This window comes from Myotis lucifugus, unplaced genomic scaffold, assembly GCF_000147115.1.
Source record: "Myotis lucifugus unplaced genomic scaffold, Myoluc2.0 scaffold_150, whole genome shotgun sequence".
In the NCBI taxonomy this organism is placed as follows: domain Eukaryota; kingdom Metazoa; phylum Chordata; class Mammalia; order Chiroptera; family Vespertilionidae; genus Myotis; species Myotis lucifugus.
Genome location: NW_005871198.1, coordinates 1,734,169 through 1,759,864, shown reverse-complemented (window position 1 = coordinate 1,759,864; position 25,696 = coordinate 1,734,169). Strand labels below are relative to the sequence as shown.

General features: G+C 34.8%; 1 protein-coding gene across 5 annotated transcripts in view; it reads right to left on the bottom strand.

Moving 5' to 3' along the window:
- Window positions 1–25,696, bottom strand: part of PTPRK (protein tyrosine phosphatase, receptor type K) — a 466,477-nt gene that overhangs the window by 84,238 nt on the left and 356,543 nt on the right. For all 5 annotated transcript variants that reach the window (XM_006095061.2, XM_006095062.2, XM_023759153.1 and 2 more), the window contains exons 8-11: window positions 16,132–16,434; window positions 9,769–9,878; window positions 8,528–8,729; window positions 4,422–4,527 (exon numbers count right to left, since the gene is read on the bottom strand). In XM_006095061.2, coding sequence (XP_006095123.1) covers window positions 4,422–4,527; window positions 8,528–8,729; window positions 9,769–9,878; window positions 16,132–16,434 — 721 coding nt within the window. The remainder of the gene's footprint in view (window positions 1–4,421; window positions 4,528–8,527; window positions 8,730–9,768; window positions 9,879–16,131; window positions 16,435–25,696) is intronic.

The window sequence follows — 25,696 nt, the reverse complement described above, 5'->3', positions numbered from 1 at the left end:
TTCTTTTTCCTGTGCATTTTCAATTTAGAATCCATATTTTATAATATACATTTGCATATTTGGTGGATACATACATACATGTAGATTAAACCCACACAAGCACACATTCAGTCTTAACTAATTCTATTAAATTGACACAGGTAGTACATTACAAAAATAAGAAATTTCATTCAAAAACAGCTCATCTCTCCAGATCTATGAGGAGCAAAGCAAACAGCTGCTCTTGGAGGAGAGGTGGAGGAAGAAAAAGTACAGTTTTCTTTTTGGGAGGGACCTCACTGAACTTCAGATGGACCTAAACTAAAAGTGATTAAACGCATTTTAAAAATAATATATTTTCCTTTCATTGTTCAATTTGTCTGTGCAAGCTGTTCTCCAACCACATTATTTTACTTAGTTTGGACAGTTCCTTTTCCCCTTCTACTCTCTTATTTATCAATACGAATTAATTAAAGTACCGAAAACAAGGAATGAGAAATCAAATTAAAAGTGATTTGACTGATTGCATGAAATGGGCCTGTGCTTTCTCATCCTCGTGGTTGTCTAATTACCTAATGGTACTTAACTCTAGCTAGATTTAAATATTATTTGAGCTTAGTACTCTAGCAATTTAAAATATTCCAAAGTCACTTGAAGAGCTTATTCACTCTACCCATATTTCATATATTCCCCATTCCTTTTAATTACATTTAAAAATATTTCTACAATTAAGTTAAAATCAATTTACTGGCATTATGAATCTTCACTCAAAAGTCAAAATATGATTTCCTTATATTAAAAAACTAAAAATGATTTCACTATACAATAATCCACTGTGATTAAACACCGGAATGTAATCATTTTTAATTTTGCGGGAGGCCAAATAATGACATTTCATCATACAATTTCTCTTCAATTTGTAAGACTGTAAAAAAATATACAAAGGGATTTTGACATTAGCTCAAAAAGCGAGTATATGATACATCTGGTAGATAGTTTCCTTGATGAAATGCTTAAGAATGTTGGAGGTGAACCCAAAATTATCAATGACAGCCTGCCATGGATTTTTCAACTACTAATAACTAAACTATCTATGAATCTGACTAGTTTCCGCTTGCACACCTTCTTAGTGATACCAAATAACAAATTTTGTACGATTCACATTCCCTCTTTTTTAAAAAATTTAAAATGTCTCTTTATAGCTTCAGGAGATTTTCTCCAGTTCCAATGTCTTACTATTTCTCTTATAAACAGCCTTTCCAAGACCAGAGCCACCACTGCCAACATTTTGATGATCTAGAGTAAAGGTTTAATTTTCATTTTGGTTGCCATCATATTTCCTGCTCTTCATCTCTGAGTAACCAAGCTCAAAATCGCAGCATTAACTTTAACAAGGCCTATTTTTGATCTGTTTTATCTCCCTTATAATATACCAGCTGGGGGCACACACTAAATTACCTTATGTGGGTTTCCATTCCAAGTATCCAGCTCTGCACCTAGCACATACTGAATGCTACTGAATGAATGAATTTATAGAAACATTGAGGAACAAACTCTACCCAACAGGTGCTATGACAGAGGCTCTTGGAAATAGAGTTTGTTTGACATTAGCAAGGCCAGAGCAGAAATAATTAGATATTTCACTGGAGTTGGGACTAATGGATGGTGAAATGCAGCCCAGCAGAGGCTAGTCATTCTGTAAAGTAAGGAAAGATAGATCCTAGTATTTAGAGCTTATGATAGCAAACAAAGGTAACTGATGGATGCTCTCAGGAGGTTGAGCTAGGTGCTACATAGATATGGCTTTTATTGGGAGGGGAGGAGTTGAGTCACAGACTGGCAATGGCAACAAGCATTTACAAACAAGAGATTCTGACAGACTGACAGAAAGAAACTGGGTGGAAAGTAAAGGAGTTTTAAGAACCTGAAGGTAGTAATAAGGATCCAATAAAAGATTTGAAGTACTGGACCATATATACAGTGCTTTGGAATTTTTTTATTACATCAAGTTTGGGCCCTCATTTTCAAAGAAATTGGAGTATTGGACAAGTTAAGTGCCAAGATAAGGCTCCAGTTACTAGTAGCAATACCGAAGATGGGAACGTGGTCAGAGGAAAGAAGACAGGGCGATATGACTAGAGGACTTAAAAAGCAAAGGAGGCTGGATTCATCTGAGGCCAAAATGCCTGACTAGACCAGTCTGGTTCTACCACCAGGGCTCCACCTATGGGTGATACCAAATACATGAACAGATCTTTTTTGTTTTTTAAAAAAGGAGCTTGGCCAGTGTGGCTCAGTTATTGAGCATTGACCTATGAACCAGGAGGTCATGGTTCGACTCCTGGTTAGGGCACGTGCCAGGTTGCAGGCTTGATCCCCAGTGTGGGGTGTGCAGGAGGCAGCTGATCAATGATTCCTTCTCATCATTGATATTTCTATCTCTATCTCCATCTCCCTTCCTCTCTGAAATTAAAAAATATATGTCTTAAAACAACACACCTAAAAATGGAAATGATAAGATTAGATTATCAGTTGGAAAACAGATTTTTTTTCCTGGTAGTAATATTAGTTTAAAATACTTTTTATTTGTTTATATATCATTTGTTTCTTCTCGTAGTATTAAATTTATTTGAGCACTTATCTTCAAAGTGTAAAACTGATATTTCCCAGACATTGGGCTCAAATTCAGAAAAGGACAAATGTCTTTCCAATAAGTACAAAGAGGTGCATGTCTGTGTCAGAAAAAGAGAATATATGATTATCAAGAATTATTTTTGCAGAATCATGAATTCAGACAGTGTGGATTTTTGGTAATTAATATTTTTGTGTTAAATAAAAAAGTAGAAGAAAGACATTTGATTTAATTCAACAAACTGTCTGAACACCAGCTATGAGCAAAGAATTTACCAGGCTGCAGGCCTCATTGTCCATGACAAATAGGGAGACAGGCTCTGTGTTTCGTTCTGATCATTTTAATCTTTGATTTACGATGCCTAGCACCATGCCTGACCACGTAATACCTGGTCAGTCAATATTTGTGCAATAAATTGATTAAATGATTAAAGAGTTACTGTATGTTATGTTATATAGATAAATAATACGCTGTGTTTCCAACTTACATTAAATAAAGCTGAATTCACTCCAATATCCAACTCTTATAAGATAAATGCAAATATCTGGCAGCTCATCTAAAAAACAGTAGCAGAACCGAACACCTACAAAGTAAATTTTACCACAGGGAGGACGAGAGAATGATCCTGACTACTTGTCAATAGAAAAAGATATTGAATGAAAGCATTTTCTCCTTCTCCTTTGGATCAGCCATCAGACTCACTCACAGTTCATCCATTCATGAATAGCACTGCATCCTTACTTTGCCTTTTCAAGCAGCCAGTGTTTCCCAGGTGTTTACACTACAAGAGTATCCAGTCAGATTTCTTCTCCTCTGCTGTGGTATGCCGAAGAAAGACATTTGATTTAATCCGGAGAGTTTTCTTAATGAGCTATGAGCAAAGAATTTACCATATTTTTTTAATTACAAATACTTCATGACAAATAGGGAGACAGATAATCGGAATGTTTAGTATATGCTTATAAGGCCAAATGCATTCATTTTACACATAAAGATTAATTTTACTTTTTAATGAAGATGTAAACAACTTGAGATCACTCAAATATGAAACATCTGCACTATTTTTTGTGCCTTGATTTATTTATCAATAGAAATATGAAAACAAAAGTATCCACAAAAATCTGCAAATTTTTAATAGAATCTTGCATCAGTTTTAAATATTCATCTAAAATGGTTAGAATAATTTGACTCAATCCCTGAAAACATAGCTCATAATTATATGGAAGAGGAGGGTAAGATGGGGGATTTTAATATTGGAAAGATAAAGGAAATACAAATTGAATTTTAATATTTCCTATGGAATTCCTGATAAGCAACAACTTAGGAATTAAAAGGTCACATAGGCTACATTCATTCTACTTTTATTTTCTCAAAGCTTCCTATTTTTCAATCATTCATGTGAAATTATGCATAAAGGATCTGATGCATTGGTAGGAGGTATTTTCGCATTCTATTTCAAATACCTTCAAAACTCATATACCATAGATATCAACAGAAGAAGTGAAATGAAATGGGACTGGAAAAAAAAATAAAAGAGCAATGCTCTTAAATCAAACAACACAGAGAGGTGAATGATTGAATTCATAAATATCCCCTTAGCATTCTTCTCTTAACTACAAGTCTATCTTTAGGCTTTCTCCAAATGAAAAAAACAAAACAAAAGAGAAATAAAAGCTCCTGATAGTAATTGGCAAATGACTGTCTCAGAAATGATCCACTCACTACTAGTATATTAGCTGCTAAGTAACTATGAGAAAAGATCCCTCACTTTGGCTGTTTTTTCCTTTAACTATTGTTTTTCCCCACTTACCTGATAGGGGCACCTTTGGCCTGTGCTGGTCTCAACAATACAGTTATGGTGGTGGCAGTTTCATTGAGAGAGGCATCAACTCCTTCATAGTCAGGCAGTGTTGGAGCTGATGAGTAATTAATGACCAAAAAAAAAAAAGGTTTCAATCAATTAACAGTAATATATCATAGTTCAGGTTGAATAAATGATCCTGACCAAGGAAAAACATCAATTTAATACTTAATTGTCTGAAATGATCCTTATTTTGTAGAATAACATATGCCTGAATGTTAACTCTGGGCATCGAGGACAGCAGAAGATACAGAACCAAGAATTACTGAAATTTAAATAATAATTTGGCAATTTGTGACACACCCCAAACACTTCCTGAAGCTGTTTTAGGTTTTCGTTTCCCCGAGTCCTTGAATTCAGCAATGAGGGGATGGGATGAAGGTGGTAACAGTGGAGACCATGGGAGCCCTGGTAATGGAGTTGCACATGGAGATGTGGAGATAGGAATGGCGGGAGTGCTGTAAAGGATGCCTGGAGAGGAGGTGCCCTTCATGAGCTAGTGGTTGTAGAATGATCCCATATATTAGTATCTGGGCCATTTTCACCACTGTGGTTACAATAGAAACATATCAAGGACGTGTGATGAATGGGAATGGGAACATTCGTTTTTATTTACCACAAACCAATACATTAGTTGCTAGATATCTGAAAAGAAGATATATTTTCAAAATGTTTGATAATGTTGGGGGAGAGGGGAACTTCCTTCTCCAACTGGTTGAAAAAGTAGCCTCAATTGGCTTTTAATTATTCCCATTTGGAAGGATGTTTGAGGGAGTCTATAATCTGTGAAATGTGTGCATTAGAATAACAGAACACGTGGCATCTAACCAATTTTTAAAGTATTTCATTCATTCATTGAACATTTACTGAATACATACAATGAGCTCTAAATATAAAGGAAAGTGAAGTGTAGTCTCTTATATTAATAGAATTAAAAGGAGGGCATCACAGTTCATCAGAAATGAGAGGCATAAAAATTTATAGCAAAATATTAGGTGACCAAAAGAGGAAGACAGTTAATTTGCTAAAAGAGTGGTCTCCAAGCCACCTAGATGGCTTCTTAAAACACAAATTGCCAACACTTTCCTTCAGAGTTTCTGATTCAGTAGGTCTGGGGAGGGGCCTGACAATGTGCCTTTCTAGAGATTTTCCACATGACATTGTTGGGGTTGGTCTGGGGACCACACCTGGAGAGCACTACCCTAAACTAGTGATGGGAAAAGGGAAGATGAAGCAGGGAAGGCTTCAGGGTTTGGGTGATGCTTAAGCTGAATGTTAAAAGAGTGAAAACTCACCAGAAAGAGAGCGCATATAATAAAAGTCCAGAGAGAAAACAGTATGGTTGAAGACACCTAACATGAAATGACAAGATGTGTTCTAATAACTATAAGCAGTTAAATATACCTGAACTTTGTGTTCATAGGTAGGAGTGGAGAATGGAAGGAACTATACAAGGATGAGCTACAAATGCTAACCACGCATGGATGATTGGATTTTATCCCACTAAATACATTAGACTAGAGGCCCGGTGCACGGATTCATGCACTGGTGGGGTCCCTCGGCTGACATGCGGGGATCAGGCCCAAATCGGCTCTTCAACATCCCCCAAGGGGTCCTGATTGCAAGAGGGTGGTTCTCGGGTGACGCACCCCGGAACTGGGCTCCCTCCTCTCTTCCAATATTATATCACTTTTTCTCTGTATCTGTCTCCCTTCTTTCATCTCACTTTACCCTAAAATTTGGCAGTAACTGATGACTTATGGGCATTTAGCTGCAAAATGCAATTATTTAGCAAACAGGATTTACTTAGCCTGGAATCTAATCTGCCTAGTCCCTGCTCAATGTCAGGCTCCTGCCCTAGCCCTGTCGTGGTGGGGCCTCCTTCTTCCCACCTGAGCTGCTCCTTCGCCTCCTTCCCTCCAAGGAGGTTGCCTGCTGGCGCTACTGTCCACCTGGAAGGAGAGATGCTGCAGCCAGTTTCCCAGCCAAGAGTGGTAGCAGGAAAATTCGCTGCCTCTACTGGAAATCGATATTAAGTGGTTGGGCCAGTGCAGGCACCAGACATTGGGGCTTCAGTGTCCTGCATGTCTCATCATTTAGGTAACTGAGTCAAAAAGCTTCTGTAAGGGCCAGACTCATGACCTCTGCAATGTGCTAGAGACCTGGTGGGGAGCCAGACCCGAAGTGGGGAGCCAATGGGCTAGCAGTCCGGTTCGGGTGTGTCACCCAAGAACCACAGCTGCCAAGTCACCGCAGCTCGGCAGCTCCTGTGTTGAGTGTTTATCCTCTGGTGGTCAGTGCGCATCACAGCTACTGGACGAATGGTCAGCTGGTCGGCCGGTCACTTAGGCTTTTATATATATATATATATATATATATATATAGATGGGCGGGGGGAGGAACTTAAAAGAGAAATATATGTAGTATAAAGGCAAGGATGCTGCTTAGAGAGATATTTCAATGATCTGTTTAAAATATTGTCTAATTAGAAAGAAAGGAAAGTGACATTGCAAAGAGAACATAATCTGAGAGTTATTTAGGAAGTAGAGTCAATAGACATTATATACACACACAACTATATAAATCATGTCTCCAACCATCATTTCTCCAATAACTTTATTTCATGTTTATTTAAACTACTTTTAAAATATTGAGGAATAGAACCACTGGACTCATTGGATAAATAACAATAAGTTCTTAACCGTTCAAGTGATGCTTAGAACCACAATCATAAATTTTGTCAGCCTGAGCTTGAGTACTATGTACCCAAGATATAGTGGTTGCACCAAGTTTTTAAAGTTCCAATCGAGTACCCATGTACACAGGTTGCTTCAATTGAAAGTGCAACGAAATAATTTTTAAAAATGCTAAATGGGCATTCAGTCTTTAATTAGGGTCCAATTGTTCAGTGCTATCAGTTTTAAAAATTTATGAAAATTCTGTAGATATCTCTGTTGAAAGATATTAGTCATTTATAATACTACTGATAATTCTAGAATGTAGGCAACATGTCTCACTATATCATGATATCACAAAGTCATATTTTCTAGTAAAGTGACAACAAATATTTTTAAGGAATTATAGTGAATACTGGAATAGCTAATATATTTTTAATGTTTTGTATTTTTTCAAAACATTTCCAAATAACATTTTGGACTTAAAAATTATGCACCTTTCTTCTGATGCAAATGTTACCAATTGAGAACAATGGTAGAATATTTTTAATAATGTATTATACCACTTTTATATGCAACTAGAATTATAATAAAAATAAACATTAAAAGAATAACTTAGAAATGCAAAATTAGTATTTTAATATATTAAGTGGTTAATATTTTCATTGTTAACTCATTACATATATAATATATACTTATTTTACTAATCATAAACAAATTATATACAGAATTACATAAGCTGGATTTGGGGCATTTTACAATGCTAATTTCTGGCAAAAAATTTAATAAGGTTTAATTGATGACTTGACTGAAGAAGTCACATCTGTAAACAATCTAGTCAAAAGTGAACTATTAAACTATGAGCATAACGTAATGAAAATTTAATTTGTTAATCAACCTAACACACTGCCATTGTAAAATCTAGATAAATTTATGTGAGATCCTAAGAGAAAGAAAAGCTCTTATTTGTTTAAAATGATCAGCATCTCAGTAAAAAGGGAGCAGAGAGACAAAGGTGTATGTTACTAAGATAATAGAGCAAGGATCACCTTTAATAAAATCCCTTTTCAGTAAAGATCTGATACCAGATTAACAACTCCTCAAAATTATTATAGGCCTATTATATATATAATGAACTTTGAAAGCTTTCTAATAAATATATAATTGTTTAAAAAGACCACCGTTGATGAAAACTGACTATTTCAGATGCATTTGGGTTTGGACATATAACCAAGAATAATCTGTATTGAAATAATTATTTAAAGTGCCTTCAATCATGAATAATATTAAGGATTCAATACGTGAGAAAAACTATACTCAGTGTATATGTGATACTCTGTGACACACAATTACAAACCGATTCTTTACTCATTTGCATACCTGAGATATTGGTTGTCACATTGATGGCTGTGACTGGCCCAAAGCCTTTGATGGTGCTGGCTTTTATTAAAAATTGGTATGTAGTTCCAGGATGGAGATGCATAAAGACATGGTGTGTACTGTTCCATAAATTTGATACAGTCTGTGAAGGTCCAGCCACTGGAACTGCGGGATCAAAAGATCTTATGCTGCTGTAGCTAACCTGTTTTAAGAAATACATTTCCTATTACATATCCAATATGTCATAATAAATTTTACATAAATCCTTTTAAATAAGATAGCATTAAAGGGCATTTGTGGAGTGAATCATATTTTAATTTTAGTTCTTTCCTTCTCATTTAATATGGTTGCATCCTGTATTTATTATCTCCATGATTGGACCAATATCGATTTATTTTCTTTTATAAAAAATAGTGTACTTAAGTACAATATATATATAATCTTATGTATATAATCTTATATTTTAATGCATATGAAATACAGAATATGTTCAACAAATGTCTGTTTTAATTAACTTAATCTATACTTTGTCCAATTTACATAAATTTTATGTAAATAGTATTTAAGTATGATAATATAGTCACAAATTATAAGACTGTACTGGTGATTCCCATCCCCATGATGCACTCTGTAGCCATTAGAAATTTAAGCACTTTATGCTTTAATCAACGCTGACTATGCAGGTACAGAACTACACACTTATACAATTAAAAAAATCCATTCTTTTCTTCTTTAAAAATATTATATCTAAAAATAAGATGATAATTTATATTTAAAGTTTAAATACAGTCAGATTTATAATATATATATAATATATATAATATGTTATATATATATTATATATATATTTAGTATTAATCCCCTTCTATGAAACAACTGACATTCAATGGCCTTCTCTAAATTACAGTATGAAATGAATTTCTCAATTTTATAAAAATTCATTCTTTACAATCATCATTAAGTCTGCTTGAAAGGGCCAATCCTGCTTTTCTAAAATAACTGCAAAAATAAGCATATATTTACTTTAAGAATTTGAAAATTCTAGGTGCCATACAATATTTATTTTGATACTAAATTTTGGGATCAAGGAATGTCTAATTAAAAGAGAGGAGAAACAGTAATAATTTTAATCTCTTAATCCTCACTCATTTTCCCCTATTTCCCTTTTCCTTTCCCTCTACCTTTTCCTTTTACTTTCCCTTTAATCCACATTTCAATTAACTTCCGTGTCTTCCCAATACCTCATATTGGGTGATGACTCCATTTGGATCTAGAGGCTCTTTCCAGTTCAAGAAAATCTTATTTTCGAAGGATGTTCCTTGAAGAGAATTGACCGGTACAGGACCAGGCACTACAAATACATATATTTAGTTATAAGAATTCTTACATAAAAAAAACAGAAAAAGTACATTACAGAAGCTAGCAACCAAGTTGAAAATAAATAAAATATGTCTTTAAAAAAATAAGCTTAATTGAGCAGTTTTAAGCTTCTAATACAGATAATATACAAATGCAAAATTATTTTTATTCAAAAGTATATCCTATCACCTAGAAAGCTGAATAAATTATCTAGTTTACTCCATTAATAGGCCTCTAATAACTTGAAAATCTCATTTGTGATTTGTTTCATGAACAGAGCTGTGTTTTCCAGAAAGATATTTTGAAGATTATAAGACCCAAAAGAGTCTCTATAAACAAAGTTCATGCAATAATGAAACATAATAATTAACACTCTTTAGACTAGATAGTGAAATTATATAGTACCAAATTGAAATGCTCCACAATCAGCAACATTAAGCTACTTAACAGATAAACAGAAGCTCAAGAAAGTGGCCTGGTGTATCTGAAATCAGGTAACCAGAAGACAGTAAACCCATGGCTAAAACTCAGGTCCATAGGACTCTACACTCTTTATGCTGCCAAACTGTAAGGCTGTTACCAAAGTTGCTGATCTACCGAGGAGATCACAGGGAAAGAGAAATGGCATAAAGTGGGGTTGTGTAGGGGACCCTGTCAGTTTACTTATCACCCCTTCTTCCTCCTTCAGAAGAGAATCCCAATTCTGCTCAACTATCCATCCATCTCTCATATAACCCATGTGATTCAGGAAGCTTACCCATTTCTAACTCAGAGCATAGATTCTGATTAGTCAAAGCAAATCAATGGATAGCATTTTCCTGGTGACTCTAAATGATCATAAAGTGTGCATATAATCTAAACAAGTTCAACCAGAATAAATGAAAGCATTTATATTTCATATTTAAGGAAGACATCCTTCCCTAAGGAAGACATTTCTCCCTTCTCCCCACCCATCTCTCTATCTTCGTCTCTCTCTCCCTTTCTCCTAATGCATGAAATTAAGGATACTGCTTTCCACAATTTCTATTGGCAGCTATCTTGTGGCCAGAGAACTAGTCCAAAGCTAGATTGCCTACCACAGATATGGAGACTACCTGGCTTCTTTGATATTTCTGAGCCACTGAGTCGCTCAACTCTAAAGCCTACCCTATTTAGGGATTATATAAGATAATAAATGTTCTATTTAAAAAAAAACACCCATCAAAAGTCAAACTGACTTTTATAGCTATACTTATTAAATTTATATAATTTAAAAAAGACACATTGATTATATATTTTTAAAACTGCTAAGATGAACAGGTTCAAATATCATTATTTCAGTCTTTTAAATGAAATTCACTATCTTAAAGCTAAGATTCAAACTGTTTGGAAACATCATACTAGTTTAGAACTCAACAATCCACATAACTAGTTTTGAAGTGTTCCCCGGTATGTCAAGATTTGAGGAACCCTCATTCCAGTCCTATTTGTAAATGTCATATAACTAACAATACCCAATGTCAGCAAGGAATGATGTGTCGGCTTCTATTAACAAAATATAAGACACAAGATACTTTTGTTATTGTACATAGTTTTCTATATATTTTATTTAAATTCACATATTCAGTTTCTTGTTCTGCTAAGGTTTAAAACTATATCCTCTCCATCCTACTTTGCTTAAAATGTGTTTTTATTTGAAAATATTGACCTAATATTGGGCAAGTTTGGTTTTTTTATTAATATTTTTCCTTAATATGTCATTTCAGTGAATTTCACAAATGACATTATGTAGAAATGCAGTTTCAGAGTCTAAAGCAATTTTGTGGGGATTTGATATAAATTAAAAATCACTGGATCAAAGGAAATGCATTACATGGTGGCTAGCAGCATCAAGAAATTTTGAATGATAATGCCAAAAGAGTAAGATTTATTCCAATCTACAAGGAGATGATGAATGATGTTGTGACCTCTGGGACAGCTAACATAATTGGGCACATTAATAATAAATTCTTAAAGAAAGAAACCCACAGTAAACAAAAAAGATGCCACCACTAAACTTCAGATGATCTGTCCATGTATCTGTTAGCTGAGGGCTCAGAGGGAAGTTAACCAAAGGCATCCCATTGTCTCCCCCCTCCCCTCAACCCAGTCCACAGTATTGGCACAGACTATGTAACTGATCAAGGCCCCTATTTGCAATTCGTGTAGCCTATGAGGCTGCCATGGGCATTCGTTTGTTTCCATTCTACTCAAATGATACAGTTACAATTGTAATTAAGAAAAAAGTATGTCTTCACCTTTCCATACCTCATATATAGAAGGTGGTTGTTGGGGAAGGAGGAGACAAAACTCCATTAATGAGTAATTTTTTATATGATGGTAGGTATATAATTAGTATCTGTGTTAACCAAACACAATTTGGCCCATAAATAGTGTAAAAATGGCGTGGATGTATTTAAATTGTTCACAAATAGGGACAGTTTTAAATGTGCACAATTCTGCATTGAGAGGGGATAGTATTAGAGAATAGTCTCCCTAGAATTAGAATGCCTGCAATTCTCTGTTCTTCTTACACATGTTCTACTTTGTCAATTGGATTTAGTTCAAGTACATAAGGTCAGATTTGTAAGGGGGAAAAGTCTGTGGAAAATTTATGGCTAAGAGAGTGCCCACTATGATCTTGCAGCAGGGCATGTACAGGGGACAAAAGAAAGAATTGTGCTTAGGTGAACTACAATCCACATACATAAACAGAAGGGGCAACAGGGTACAGGAACAAATTATATTCAATAACTTTCTACAACTGAAGGAAAACAATGTCTTTCCATATGCATACATCTCTATGTCCTTCTAATTTGTATAAATGTATCATAAAGTTACTAAGACCATCGTCATGGCAGTCTGCACATTGCAGTGACTGTCATTTCACATTTCCACATCAACAACTTCTAACGGAGAGAGAATGCTGACTTTAGTCCCCTTCGTGATTTACTTGAGAGCTGTTTCAGCTAATTTTTTTTTTGCACATAAGAAACCTCTTTAAAATATAACTCTCAAAATGGAAAAGAGAAAAAATAATGAATGTGGTGGATCAAGATTATATTAAATAAGCTTTATAACCTTTAAAATATAATAAATGTACATTTAAAAATAGCTTTGTATTAGCAAAAAAACTGTTCCCGAACCAGGTTTTTCTGCTGACCTAACTTCTTAATATTGATTTTTATCAATGGTGGAATAAAAAAAAATGAAAAGAAAATCTCATACAAAAAACTTCTACCCATGCATTAAAAAAATGTATGCAATAAATTAAATATAAATTCTACCTTAGGGTTCTGGTGGGAAATCATTCTAGCTTTGCTGTCATGATTTATGGACATCTCCAGAATTCTTTTCATAAAATTATGTTCTTTTATTAGATGGTTGATAATTTATTCTTTTTCTATGTGTACAGGGCAGCAATAATTTAGTAAGACTGACTTAATTAGATCATCATAATCCATCGATCTTTACAACAATAGATTACAATTTAGATATTCTGTCCCCCCCCTCTGGAACACTGAGACACATCAAGCAGTCTGTGTAGAAACTGGAGCTCACATGGATAGTTTGAAAACTGAATTCTTGCAACTATGTCACAGAAAGTTTGTACTTCGATCATTTAGTCTTACACGTAGAGCAAACGGGAAAAAACAACCTCACAGTAAAAGGAATTAGTTCCTGACCATACTTTGAAATATTAATATGCAATTCAATTTCATGAAAACCAATTAAAAATGCTTCAAAGCGGAGGTTAAAATAAACTTAAAATAGGCCCTGGCCAGGTAGCTCAGTTGGTTAGGGAATCGTCCAGATACTCCAAGGTTGCAGGTTCAATCCTGAGTCAGGGCACATACGAGAATTGACCAATGAATGCATAAATAATAAGAGGAACAACAAGTTGCTCTCTCTCTCTTTTTCTCTCTTTCTCTATCAATAAAAAAAAAGTAAAATTAGCATAGAAAATACTATTGAAATTAGAATAAATAATGTCATTTTACTTTTAAAAAATGTTTCTGGATTAAAAAAAATAATACACGGTCATGAATATGATCAATTCAGGACATAATTTAAAATACTCTTGCCCAGCTGGAGTGGCTCAGTGGTTGAGAATTGACCTATAAAGTAGGAGGTCATGGTTCAATTCCAGGTCAGGCACATGCCAGGGTTGCGGGCTTGATCCCCAGTGTGGGGCGTGCAAGATCAATGATTCTCTTTCATCATTGATGTTTCTATCTCTCTCACTCTCTCCTTTCCTCTCTGAAATCAATAAAAATATATTAAAAAAATAAAATACTCTCAACAGTAAATATAAAATAAATTCACAATAATTCACTTCCTGATTATTAATTTGGTCATGTGTATAGACCAAAATACTTTAAAAAATTTAATACACTATGAAAAGATCATATAAGCCTGACTGTATTCTTTGGTTTGTGGGAAAGAAAGGTATGCTAAAAAACCATACCAAAGGTTACCATCAAAACGAATTATACTATTAGACAGTGAATGGCTAAGGAAGCACAAAACTCATGTAATTTGGTCTAAAATCACCAATTAAGAAATCATGTGGGCTTTTTATTTTATTTTAAGTGCAGGCAATAAAACATGAGTGCATTCTTGTCACTAAAAACCTGGGTTACAGAATGTCTAGTGTAATATAGACTTTTTAATATTTATCCCACCTTATAAAATGAGATATTTTGTTAAGGCTTTTGAATCTATGTTTAGATTTCTCATTTTCCACCTATGAAACTACTATGCCAGTCATTTTTTCTTGCATTAGCATGTGTTGAGGTGTGTTTTCTGTATGTGTATGTATGTAAGGCATCGGTAATATGTGTTTCTGAATAATAGCAGGGTTTGTTATTATTAACTAGTGCCCCAGTGCACGGATTCATGAACATTGAAAGGAAATTAATTAGAAGGTGGCCATGGGACGGGACTGGGCAAGACAGGCCAGATATGCCCTGTAGCCAACCTCCCGTGGTCCCTTCCTGGCTGGCAGCACCTGGGGCAGCACTGCAGTTCAAAGGGCATCTGTGGAGTGAGCGGGGTCTCTCCGGCTGGTGGGGTCCTTCGGCCTGGCCTGTGGGGATCCGGCCAAAACCAGCTCTCCAACATCCCCCGAAGAGTCCCAGAATGCGAGAGGGCGGTTCTCCGGTGATGCACTCCGGAATTGGGCTCCCTCCTCTCTAATTCTGGGTGCATCACCCAAGAACTGCCGCTGTCAAGTCACCGCAGCTCGGCAGCTCCTGCGTTGAGTGTCTGCCCTGTGGTGGTCAGTGTGCGTCATACCAATCGGCTGGTCACTTAGTCTTTTATATATATAGATGCTTCAATTAGGTGCAAATTCAATTGAAATAGCTAATGTAATCATGTTTAATTCAAATATGGCAAAAGTTCATTTACCATTACGTCTTAGGTTTTTTTCTCTGATGTTTTAGGAATATAAGAATAACCCCATGCATAATTTTAGGACAATATTGTTTCCTTTAAAATCTGAACTAAATAGGTTAAAGAGCTTTTACTTCCCTTTATTACAACAAAAACAACAGGATAAACCAGGGTCATTTAGCCTTTTCAGAGTGATAGGGAAAATTTCTAGAAACTATGGTATCTATATATATATATGTATGTATAATGGCAATCACATACCTGTAGGCATCAAAATCTAAGCCTACATTTCAGAACTTGAGGGAACTTGGGAACACTAGAGTATGAATTACATCATGTTTTCTGAAACCCAAATAAAAATATAGCCCTATTTATAAGCTACTCAAGGAGAATTTTAGCAAGAAATGGAAACTTAGAGATCATCTAATTTAAACTTTTCTCATAGAGATGAGAAATGGAGAACTAGAAGGGTGAAAGAATTTGCTAAAGTTACAGAGCCAGAATGAAAAACCCATGATTCTTGATTACCAGTTCAGCTTTGCCTCAATTCACTATAGAGCACTCCCATCTCCACACACACACATACTTTTATTCATTTGTTGAAAACAGAAAACAGTAGAGGCATATTTCATTTAGTATTTGATACTACTCTGAAGAATATTAAGCTTTTGTTTAAAAGTAAACTCTTTCCCCAAAGTTAACCTTAATAAGAGTATTTAGCAGATTTCAGAATCCAATTCAATTCTGGGGACTCTAGGAAATATTACAAGCATTTACATCATTTCTGTTATAAAACCCCCCTTTTAAGAAATAATAAAATATGAGCATACCATCTTCGTCAGTTTGAATAATCGTCTCTTCACTCTCCTTCCTGCCTTCTGGGTTGGTGAGAATCATCTTGAGGCTGACGTTTGTATAAGGTGGCAGATGGTTCACAACATGCTGAGGGGCTTTGGGGTCCATGTCCAAGCAGTCTGCCTTGCTCTCGTTGTGACCACGGAAGTAGTGGTAGCAGATAGTGACATTAAAAGTGTGGCAGCGGGTAATGTTGTAACCCAAGGATTCCCAGTCCACTGCAATGCGCCTGGCCTGGATCTCAGCGATCTTTAAAGTCTTTGGGGTTCGCATCGGTTCTGAAGAATAAATCAGAGACATAGGCAGCTGTCAGCAATCCTCTTATTACTCTTGTAATCAAGAATACTCTTGAAAACATGAAACACTAATCATGACATGTGTCAACCAGGAAAATTTGGAACTCAGCTTTTATTCTCATTTTATTTACTCATGATTCTATCCTTGAAGATTTTGGTTAAGGGCTATATTTACCAATGGAAAAAGTGAAATGTAAAACGTCAACAATCCATAGTACTCAGGAACATGGTACAAAATAAAAACCTGAAAATGTAGCCATGATGCCTTTATAGTTGCTGCTGTTGTTACTGCCCAATTCCTGTCTTTTATTTTGTCATTATTGAGCAAGTGGATTAGCTAATATATCATAATGGATAAGAGTCAACATGTTCTGCTCTATGATTTGTCATATCACCAAGCTATGCTGTATACTAATTAGTCTAATTGTAACACTAAACTACCACTTACAAAAAATGACGCAGATATTAATTAACATTTATTACCTCAGTAACGATGTTGTTCATCAAAGCAGAAAAGTATCTGAGAAAAATTGCAAGAACACATGTGGATATTCACATTGTCATCTATCCTTCTTGATCTCTACCTTTTTCTAGGAAACACTCAGGTCTGACAATCCATTCACTGTCACCCAGACCAAACTGGGAGGTGAATATTCATTCAGTTGGAAAATGCTGGCGGAACTAAACACTCCAAAGACTGGAGTCCATCCATCACTGCTTCCCAAGTGTATTCTTTCCTCATGCAAGACTAACTTTAATTGTCTAACTTAATCAAAACAATTACTCTATGAAAATCATGGCCATGGCAAAGTCTACACAGTAAACAAACTAATACACAGCACACTTTAATGCACGGATTTGAAAAGAAGATTAAAGTCAAGGCCAAGGTCAAGGCCATTGGGGCCCCCCTTAACTCATTATAGATAGTCACTGCTCTAGCTAACTGAAAATCAGTAGGGGAAATAGATGACAAATAAGTATATAAAAAAAAGCCCAACTTGGTGTTTTTATAAATTGATTATTGAGATTAAAATCTCAGTTATGTGAAAATTATCAGCATGGTACACAGATGGCAAGTTCAAATTGAAATTCCAGTTCAATGTATTTAATGTATGATTTGAAATACACTGTGGTGGCTATTTAATTAAAAACTTCAAATCTACAAAATACATTCACACATGCAAATTAACCATTGGTAGAATCTAAATGCTTAGGTTTTAAATGCTGTCAGTCATCTGACAGTATCAAGTCTCCCTATTTTATCATTTTCATTGCATGTTTTACCTAAAGCACCGAAGTAGGCTTGAATAAAGATGTGACTCTTTAATCACTTTCAAAGTGTCTTTATATGTCTAGCTCTGTGATAGCATTTATCTTACCAGGCACAAGAGACAGTCGGTCCAGCGCTGTTAGACTGAAAATGATCTTCAGCACCACCTACCAGCTGACCGGGCAATTATAGCTAAGTTCATGCTAAGATTCCCAGAGAAATTGTGATTTTGCTGCCTGCTAGGCAACAATACAATTTAGTGGCGATGTTCACATTAGACCATACTTTGTTCTAAAAGTATCTAGAGTGAGAAAGTGAGATTTTCCCCAGAAAAATACCTGGAGTATACGAATAAAGATCTCCCGTACAACAATGAGAGAAAACACCAATAAATATTTACTCCTCTATTTAGTTTTTTTTAAAACTAGTATTAATGTACTTGTTTGCATACACTCCTCATTTTGATTTTGATATTTCCCCCCTTCATTAGTATTCTCTTTTTCCAAGTGATCAGGTTTGCCTATCTTATGTAGAACCTAATGAGTTCCAAGCAATATCCTTCTGCTTACATATATTCTATGAGAATTTAAGCAATTCAAGAAGGAGAAATAACCTCCACCTGTCAAATAAAGGAGACATCTGCTTTAAGTCTCAATGGATAAGGCAAAATCTATAGACACGTTTTGATGTGTTTTTAAAAAAAATAGATTTTTATTGATTTCAGAAAGGAAGGGAGAGATAGAAACATCAATGATGAGAGAATCATTGATTGGCTGCCTCCTACATGCTCCACATTGTGGATTGAGTTCACAACCTGGTCATGTGCCCTGACCACTGAATTGAACCGTGACCTCCTGGTTTATAGGTTGCCGCTCAACCACTGAGCCATGCCAGCTGGGCTCATCATTGAAGTTTCTATCTCCTTCTCCCTCTCCCTTCTTCTACGAAAGCAATAAAATATTGATTTTATTTATGTATACATATAAATAAAAAAAGCCCAGTAGAAAACTGGAAATATAAGCAGAATCTCCTTTTCCATTCTACCCTTCAAATGATGAATCTTAACTCCTCTTGTTAAGTGCCCTGTGGACAGATCTGCACCAAAATTCTTATTCATTCATTCATTTCTGATAAATCCTAGAAAAACATCTATTTTTTAAAAAGCATATGCAATGAGAAATGTGAGTATTAGCTGATTTTAGCTTCCCTGCCAAATGTTGATCAGCCACGCTTACTAACTTTTCCCATTCCATTTTTCTTTTATTTTTCACCTATTTCCTAGTTGCTACAGTGAAAAAGGCTACATGAAATCAAGGTGAAATTTTAAAAAATGGCAAAAAAAATTACATATCAAATCTATGATCAGTATTATATAATTAGCATGTAATTAAAAAAGTAACATATCATTACCCATACATAAATTTTAAATAGATGGAGCCATGGGGCCGTGCCTGTAATAATTTATGTTAAATATTTAACTCAATTCAAGAGGATAAAATAAAGAACTCAATAACTCTCTGAAGGTTAAGAAAAATAAAGGCAACATGAACAGACAAAACCTATTGACTCTGAGTTACCTCTCAACAAAAAGATGATTTAATAAGTGGTTCTAGATAGCAGATAAAAAGCCATTCAATTTTTTGGTACTTGCTAAACAACACGTGACATGACAGGTCAATATCCATGTCCTTTTGTAATGATAATTTCTAGTTAGTCTGAAAGAACTGTGAAAACAAAAGCTTTAGCAGCTACAAGAGAATGGAGGGCAGGGATCATATTTCCCTAGAATCAGTTTTTAATGATAAAAGTTATTTTCCTGCTGTCAGTCAGAGAAAAATAGAAGATGTCCCAAAGCTCATCCAGGAAAAAAGAGAAAGATCTTGTCAAGGATGTACACAAACTAAGAACACTGAAGCATGACAGGAGCTTCGTGCTCCCGGCTGCTTTCTCATCAGAAATCCTAGAAGCTGACTGCAGAGCACAATTTCCATCCCATTTATCAAAACAAATACAAGGGAAGTGGATTCTATTTTCCTTCTATTCCTGACTGCCAGAGAAAATATTTGTTGATGTGAAACAAAATATAATTGAGATAATATTTTTGAACAAAGGTAAATTTTTAAAAAAGTAAGAAGGAAAGCATTGGCATCCCTTGAGGGATGAAAAAAAATCTCAAGGTCTTTGGAAAATATTCTTTTACTTTTCCCCATTGATGCTTTGTGTTTTTTTATCATTTTTTTCCATGGTGAGAATTGAGACTAGTCAACATTTTACACTGTACCTCTTTTCAATCTCATAAAATTATTAGTCTTGCCAAAAAGATTTCATCTCTGCTCCCATGGGTCAAATTGAGTTAATGATAAGTTGGTGAGATGAGTTGATTAATACTTAACATGAGGGAGCCTGAGGTCCAGGAATAATCGCAAGCCAACTGTCAGCTCTTTGGGCTTTATGGCTGTGTTGTTGAAATGACATGCTTAGACGTAGGGGCTATAAAGTGACAGGGTGTGCATGGCTCACTCAGCTCTCCTGCAGCCACAGTAATATTTATACATCACCACCAGAACAATACTAAGCACATAATCAAATTCAATCAAAACATGTCATCTTCACTGCTCTCAAGAGTCTTACTGAAGTTCATCAGATAATTCTAATAAACTTAACATTGCCATCCTCTCTACAATAATGCCAAGAAAATGAATTGATTTTTAAAACACAATAATACCAAAGTGACATGAAAACAAGATGAAGAGAATTCTTTTTCCAAAATTTAAATTGAATGTCTTATCATAAAACCTAATTCTCAAAATATGGGGGTTAAAAATTTGAGGAAGCTTTACTGTTTTTTACTTCATTAATATAAGAAACATGTAATTATCACCAATGAACCCACTTTGACTCATCTTTGATATTGCATATCTCACTTATGTTTTATAATTTAAAGAAAACACAAAAAGTAAAATATGCTCTATAAATAACTGCTAATGCTTGTATAAAACATAATATAGAAAAAAGGACACTTTCTTAATTTATGAAAATAAATAAGAATAATCTACTTTTCCTCTATAAGTAAATATTTTTATTAAAAAAATTAAATAGCACTAACCAGATCCAAAAAGGTAGAGAGATTTGTACATAATGCTAAAAAATGTAGTATGGAAAATAGCATTTCCATATATAAAAAAGTGACCTTGGAGGACTGTATATAGCAATAAAAACCTTGAGAGGGGATTTTCAATGTTTTCTTTATCCACCAAAATAAGATAAGTTACCTAATTCTTAGGTTGTCCTAAAAATGAGGTAAATAATTTATAACCAAGCAAAGTCACTGACCCATAGTATAATTCTGGAAATGTTTATTTTCTGAATGATAAAGCAAATAATTTTAATGTTTTAACCTCAAGAGCTAATGAAAGAGATCTGAAGAACCCAATTCTGTGTGGTAGTTACAATGACGGCTCTAATTTTTCACTTCTCCTTCTATTCACACTGTTTGTCATGTGACTACAATTCCTCACACCAATGAAGTGGGTTCTATTTCCTCATTCACTGATTTTGGCCTTGCCTTGTGACTCACTTTGGTCAACGGAATGAGGCAAAAGTGATGGTGTGCTAGTTCTCAGGGTGTAATGTATCTCAAAGTCCTGTGCACTCCCACTTGCTCTTACACCGTCACCATCCATTCTAGAGTATGACATACATGTGGGGCAAGTGAGTTGTTCCCGTTGTAACAGCAAAGGCCAGTCTAGATTAGCCAATAGAGTCTATGAGCAGATCTGTGAGCCAGCCAAGATCAGATGGTCTTATCCAACCATTCCAGAATGTAATATATACATGCTTGTTTTATGGCACCATTGAATTTGTGGCTAATTATTGCTTAGCATTTTGATAGTCTCTATTCTCAACCTCTTCATCTCTAAATTACCTTACTATTTGTGTGAAGATTATATCAGTGATCTTTCCAAAGAACAATACTTTACAAATTTTATTTCTCTATTATTAGGTTGTGATGAGCCACTACATGCTTATCTATATATATAAAAGGCTAAGTGACTGACCGTACACCCATCCGACTGGCTGACCGTCCGGTACATATGAGGGCACTGGCAATTAAAAAATAAACGCTGACTCGCGCATGTGTGATACATATAAAGCTCTCGCTGGTGCCAATCACATGCGTGTGTTTCAATCTGTCATTGTCGATCATGAATTTGGTTGTTTTTGTTGACATTCTGAAGCTGACCAACTATTGGCACAACGTACCTCTAAAGCCAAAAGAAGCCGGCGTCATTAACAGAATGTATCTTTAGACCAACGACTGGCACAACGTACCATTTGAGTGATGATTCCATTAATTCAGTGGATGATACCATTTGAGTGATGATTCCATTAATTCAGTGGATGATGCCGAGAAGGAAAATTTTCCTATCAGATTTCTTAATAGTATTACTCCTTCAGGAATGCCGTGTCATAAATTAAAATTGAAAGTAGGTGCAATCATCATGCTACTGAGAAATCTTAATAGTAAATGGTATCTTTGTAATGGTACTAGATGTATTATCAAAAGATTGCGACCTAACATAATCGAAGCTGAAGTATTAACAGGATCTGCAGAAGGAGAGGTTGTTCTGATTCCAAGAATTGATTTGTCCCTGTCTGACACTAGCCTCCCATTTAAATTAATTCTAAGACAGTTTCCCGTGATGCTAGCATTTACGATGACTATTAATAAATCACAAGTACAACCTCTAGACAGACTAGGAATATTCCTACCTGAACCTGTTTTCGGACATGGTCAGTTATATGTTGCTTTCTCTCGAGTTCAAAGAATGTGTGATATTAAAGTTGTAAATACTTCATCACAGGGAAATTAGTCAAGCACTCTGTGTTTTTACTCTTAATGTGGTATACAGGGAGATATTAGAATAAGTTTAATCAATTTATCAGTCATTGTTTTTATCAATCTTGTTTTTATATCATGTTTTTGTTGTTTTTATATCATTTCTTTGTTGTTGTTATATCATGTTATTGTTTATTTATTAATCAATTTGTATATTATTTTCATATACATTTTACTAATTTTCTTTAATCTCTGACACTTCTATTATATAGAAAAGGTAAATAAGAATATTAAAATATTTCTTCTAATTAATTTCCTTTCAATGTGCAGGAATCTGTGCACCGGGCCACTAGTTTAGTATAATTTGTTTGACATATGCTGATACTGTGATAGTATAATAATATATGCTTTAATAAATGATTTTGGTTTTGTTTTATTCCCTATATGCTCTCTGAGGGTGGGTTCAGTTCTTCAGTATACTCCCATGATACTAACTGTTGAATGTTAAACTAATAACTCTGAGTGATAAGACATGTGAGTATTTTATTAAAAGCTATAACTGAAATAGCAGTTTTTTAGTACCTACTCCATCACTGTAAAACAGTTAAAACATACTTTAATTATTTATATTAATATGACTTTGTAGGCACATATAATAGTGAATCTGCAATATAGTCTGAATTTCTTTACTTTTGAGGTGATCGGTCTGATAAAAAAGATACATATACATTTACAGGGATAGTCAAAAATAGGCTTACAGTTGTTCATATGAAAAAAGACATGCAGGTTATGATCATCACAATAGTTTTTTAAAGTAAAAAATGTCACAATGCACCTGTAAATTGCCAACCTCTGTATATTATCCAAATCCCTATAACACTGTTTAGTAACTTTTTCTCAACTGCATACTCTCTTGAAAAATCTCACAGCTGTCCTTAAATGAATCAGTCAGTTCAACCTAGGGAAATTATTATAAAGTATATTTAGTTACTAAAATGTTCAGTGAGGCTATTTTATGACATGAATTTCTACCCTCTCCCCCCAACAAAAATACCACAATTACATTATAATGACATCCCAAGTCTGTATGGCTCATTTTGCTCTTTACAAAGGTTATGATTTTAAAACATCAACTTAGGTCCTTCTTTCATTCCTTCCTTCTGGAAACTTTAGTAGAATAATTTGCTTTGATCACATTTGTTAAGAAAAAAGAAAAATGTCTAAATAATAATAGAAAAAAGCAATAACATATAAGCTTCAAAGGTGATAATGGCTATTGACATACTTTGACACATATTTGATTTCAGAAAATGCAAGTGTCTGATAACATGCTTGCTTCAGGGGAATGGAGATAAGGACTGCCAGGTTGATGATTTTTAGTCCATTTCCTTTTCCAAAGCCACCAGTTTTACTCTATGTTTTCATGCATGATTAACAGCTTGCAGATCCTTCACATGTAATCAATAGTTGTGAAGTTTTATATTAGGTTTAGAGATTAGACAGCCTTGATTATAAATTTTATCGATTTGTACAGCTTAGCTTCAGAAATCCCTGTACATTTTTCAGAGATTAAATTAAAAGGAGATATATGGCCTACACACACTAGAAATGCCATTGTGATTACAAGGTGTGACCTCTTTATACTCATTCCTTTAGATGAATAAAACCTATCTAACACACTGAAACATGAATCAGCATGTCAACAGGCATCCAGCTGAGATAGTAAACACAGTGAAAATGTGACAAAAAGAATTACAAAACCACAAGGAAACCTGTCTAAGACTATAATTAATACGGGAGACTTGAAAGGATTAATTGCTTCATCTCGTTTGTAAGTTAGGAAATTGACAGAGATAAGAATAATGAACTCCTTGACTTCTTCCAGGAAAATCTGAGCCTATATTAAACTGAAGATTCATGATCTCTTTTAAGATAAAGAAATGAGGCCTTTTTTTAATTACTAGAAAAATATGATCATTTTAAAGTTAGTGACTAAGAAATTCATAATTAAATCTATTTATGAGTGTTCCCACCTTAAAAGTTTTCAAGCACTGCTGTATATTTTATGTCCACTCTTTTAAGGTCTGAGGATGTCCAGAGTAAAATTAATAAACATGTCAACCAACGTAACGGGGCTAATATATTTCAAGCTTAGAATCTTAATTTTCTTTTTGTGTGTGTGTGTGTTCTATTACAGCTTTCTGAACATTATTTCAACTTTGTTCTTTTGCGAAATGTATTTCATTTTCCTAATTGAGTATGTCCAAGATCTGCATATATACAAACACATAAGGCAGAAATAAATGAAAGGTGATTCATCTTGACACAGACTCTGAAGAGTTCATTTCATTAGCTGAAAAAAGGCATTCAACAATTAGGTTTAGCATGGACTGCCTTGAGCCAGTCTAAATAGTTAGACAATGTTCTAGTGCACTTTTTTGTATGCTTGTTTTTTGTGGGTTTTTTTTGTTTTGTTGTTGTTGTTAATCCTCACCGGAGGATATTTTCCCATTGAATTTTAAAGAGAGTGGAAGAGAGAGGGCAAGACAGAGAGAAACACTGATGTGAGAGAAACACATCAATTGGTTGCCTCCTGCACAAGACCTGATCAGGAACAGGGCTGGGGAGGAGTCTGCAACCAAGGTACATGCCCTTGATAGGAATCAAACCCGGGACCCTTTGGTCCACAGGCCGACGCTCTATCCACTGAGCCAAACCAGGCTAGGGCTCTAGTGCATTTTATATTGGCCTTCGAGGAAAATGAAATCCCTTTAAATTATTACATAAATAAAAATGTAACATATATATCATTAAGTACCTTATGGAAGATATTTGATAAAGATAGTTCTATTCAAATCTACTAATATTTTCAAGGGATTTCACTGGAAAGCATAACATGATAACACATAGGAATAATGACCTAAAAGACAGCTTTCCTTTCTTTTCACAAGTAAATACTAGTAAGGCTACATTTTATGGTGTTGTGTAAAAGTTCCTAATTTCTACATATTCATAGAAGAAGAGTAATTGAAGGAGAAAGTGTGTAAAAGTATAAAAGCACTAAGGAATCTATATATATAAATGCCTGAGCGACCATTACGACCGAGCGACCAGAACAACCAGGTGCTATGATG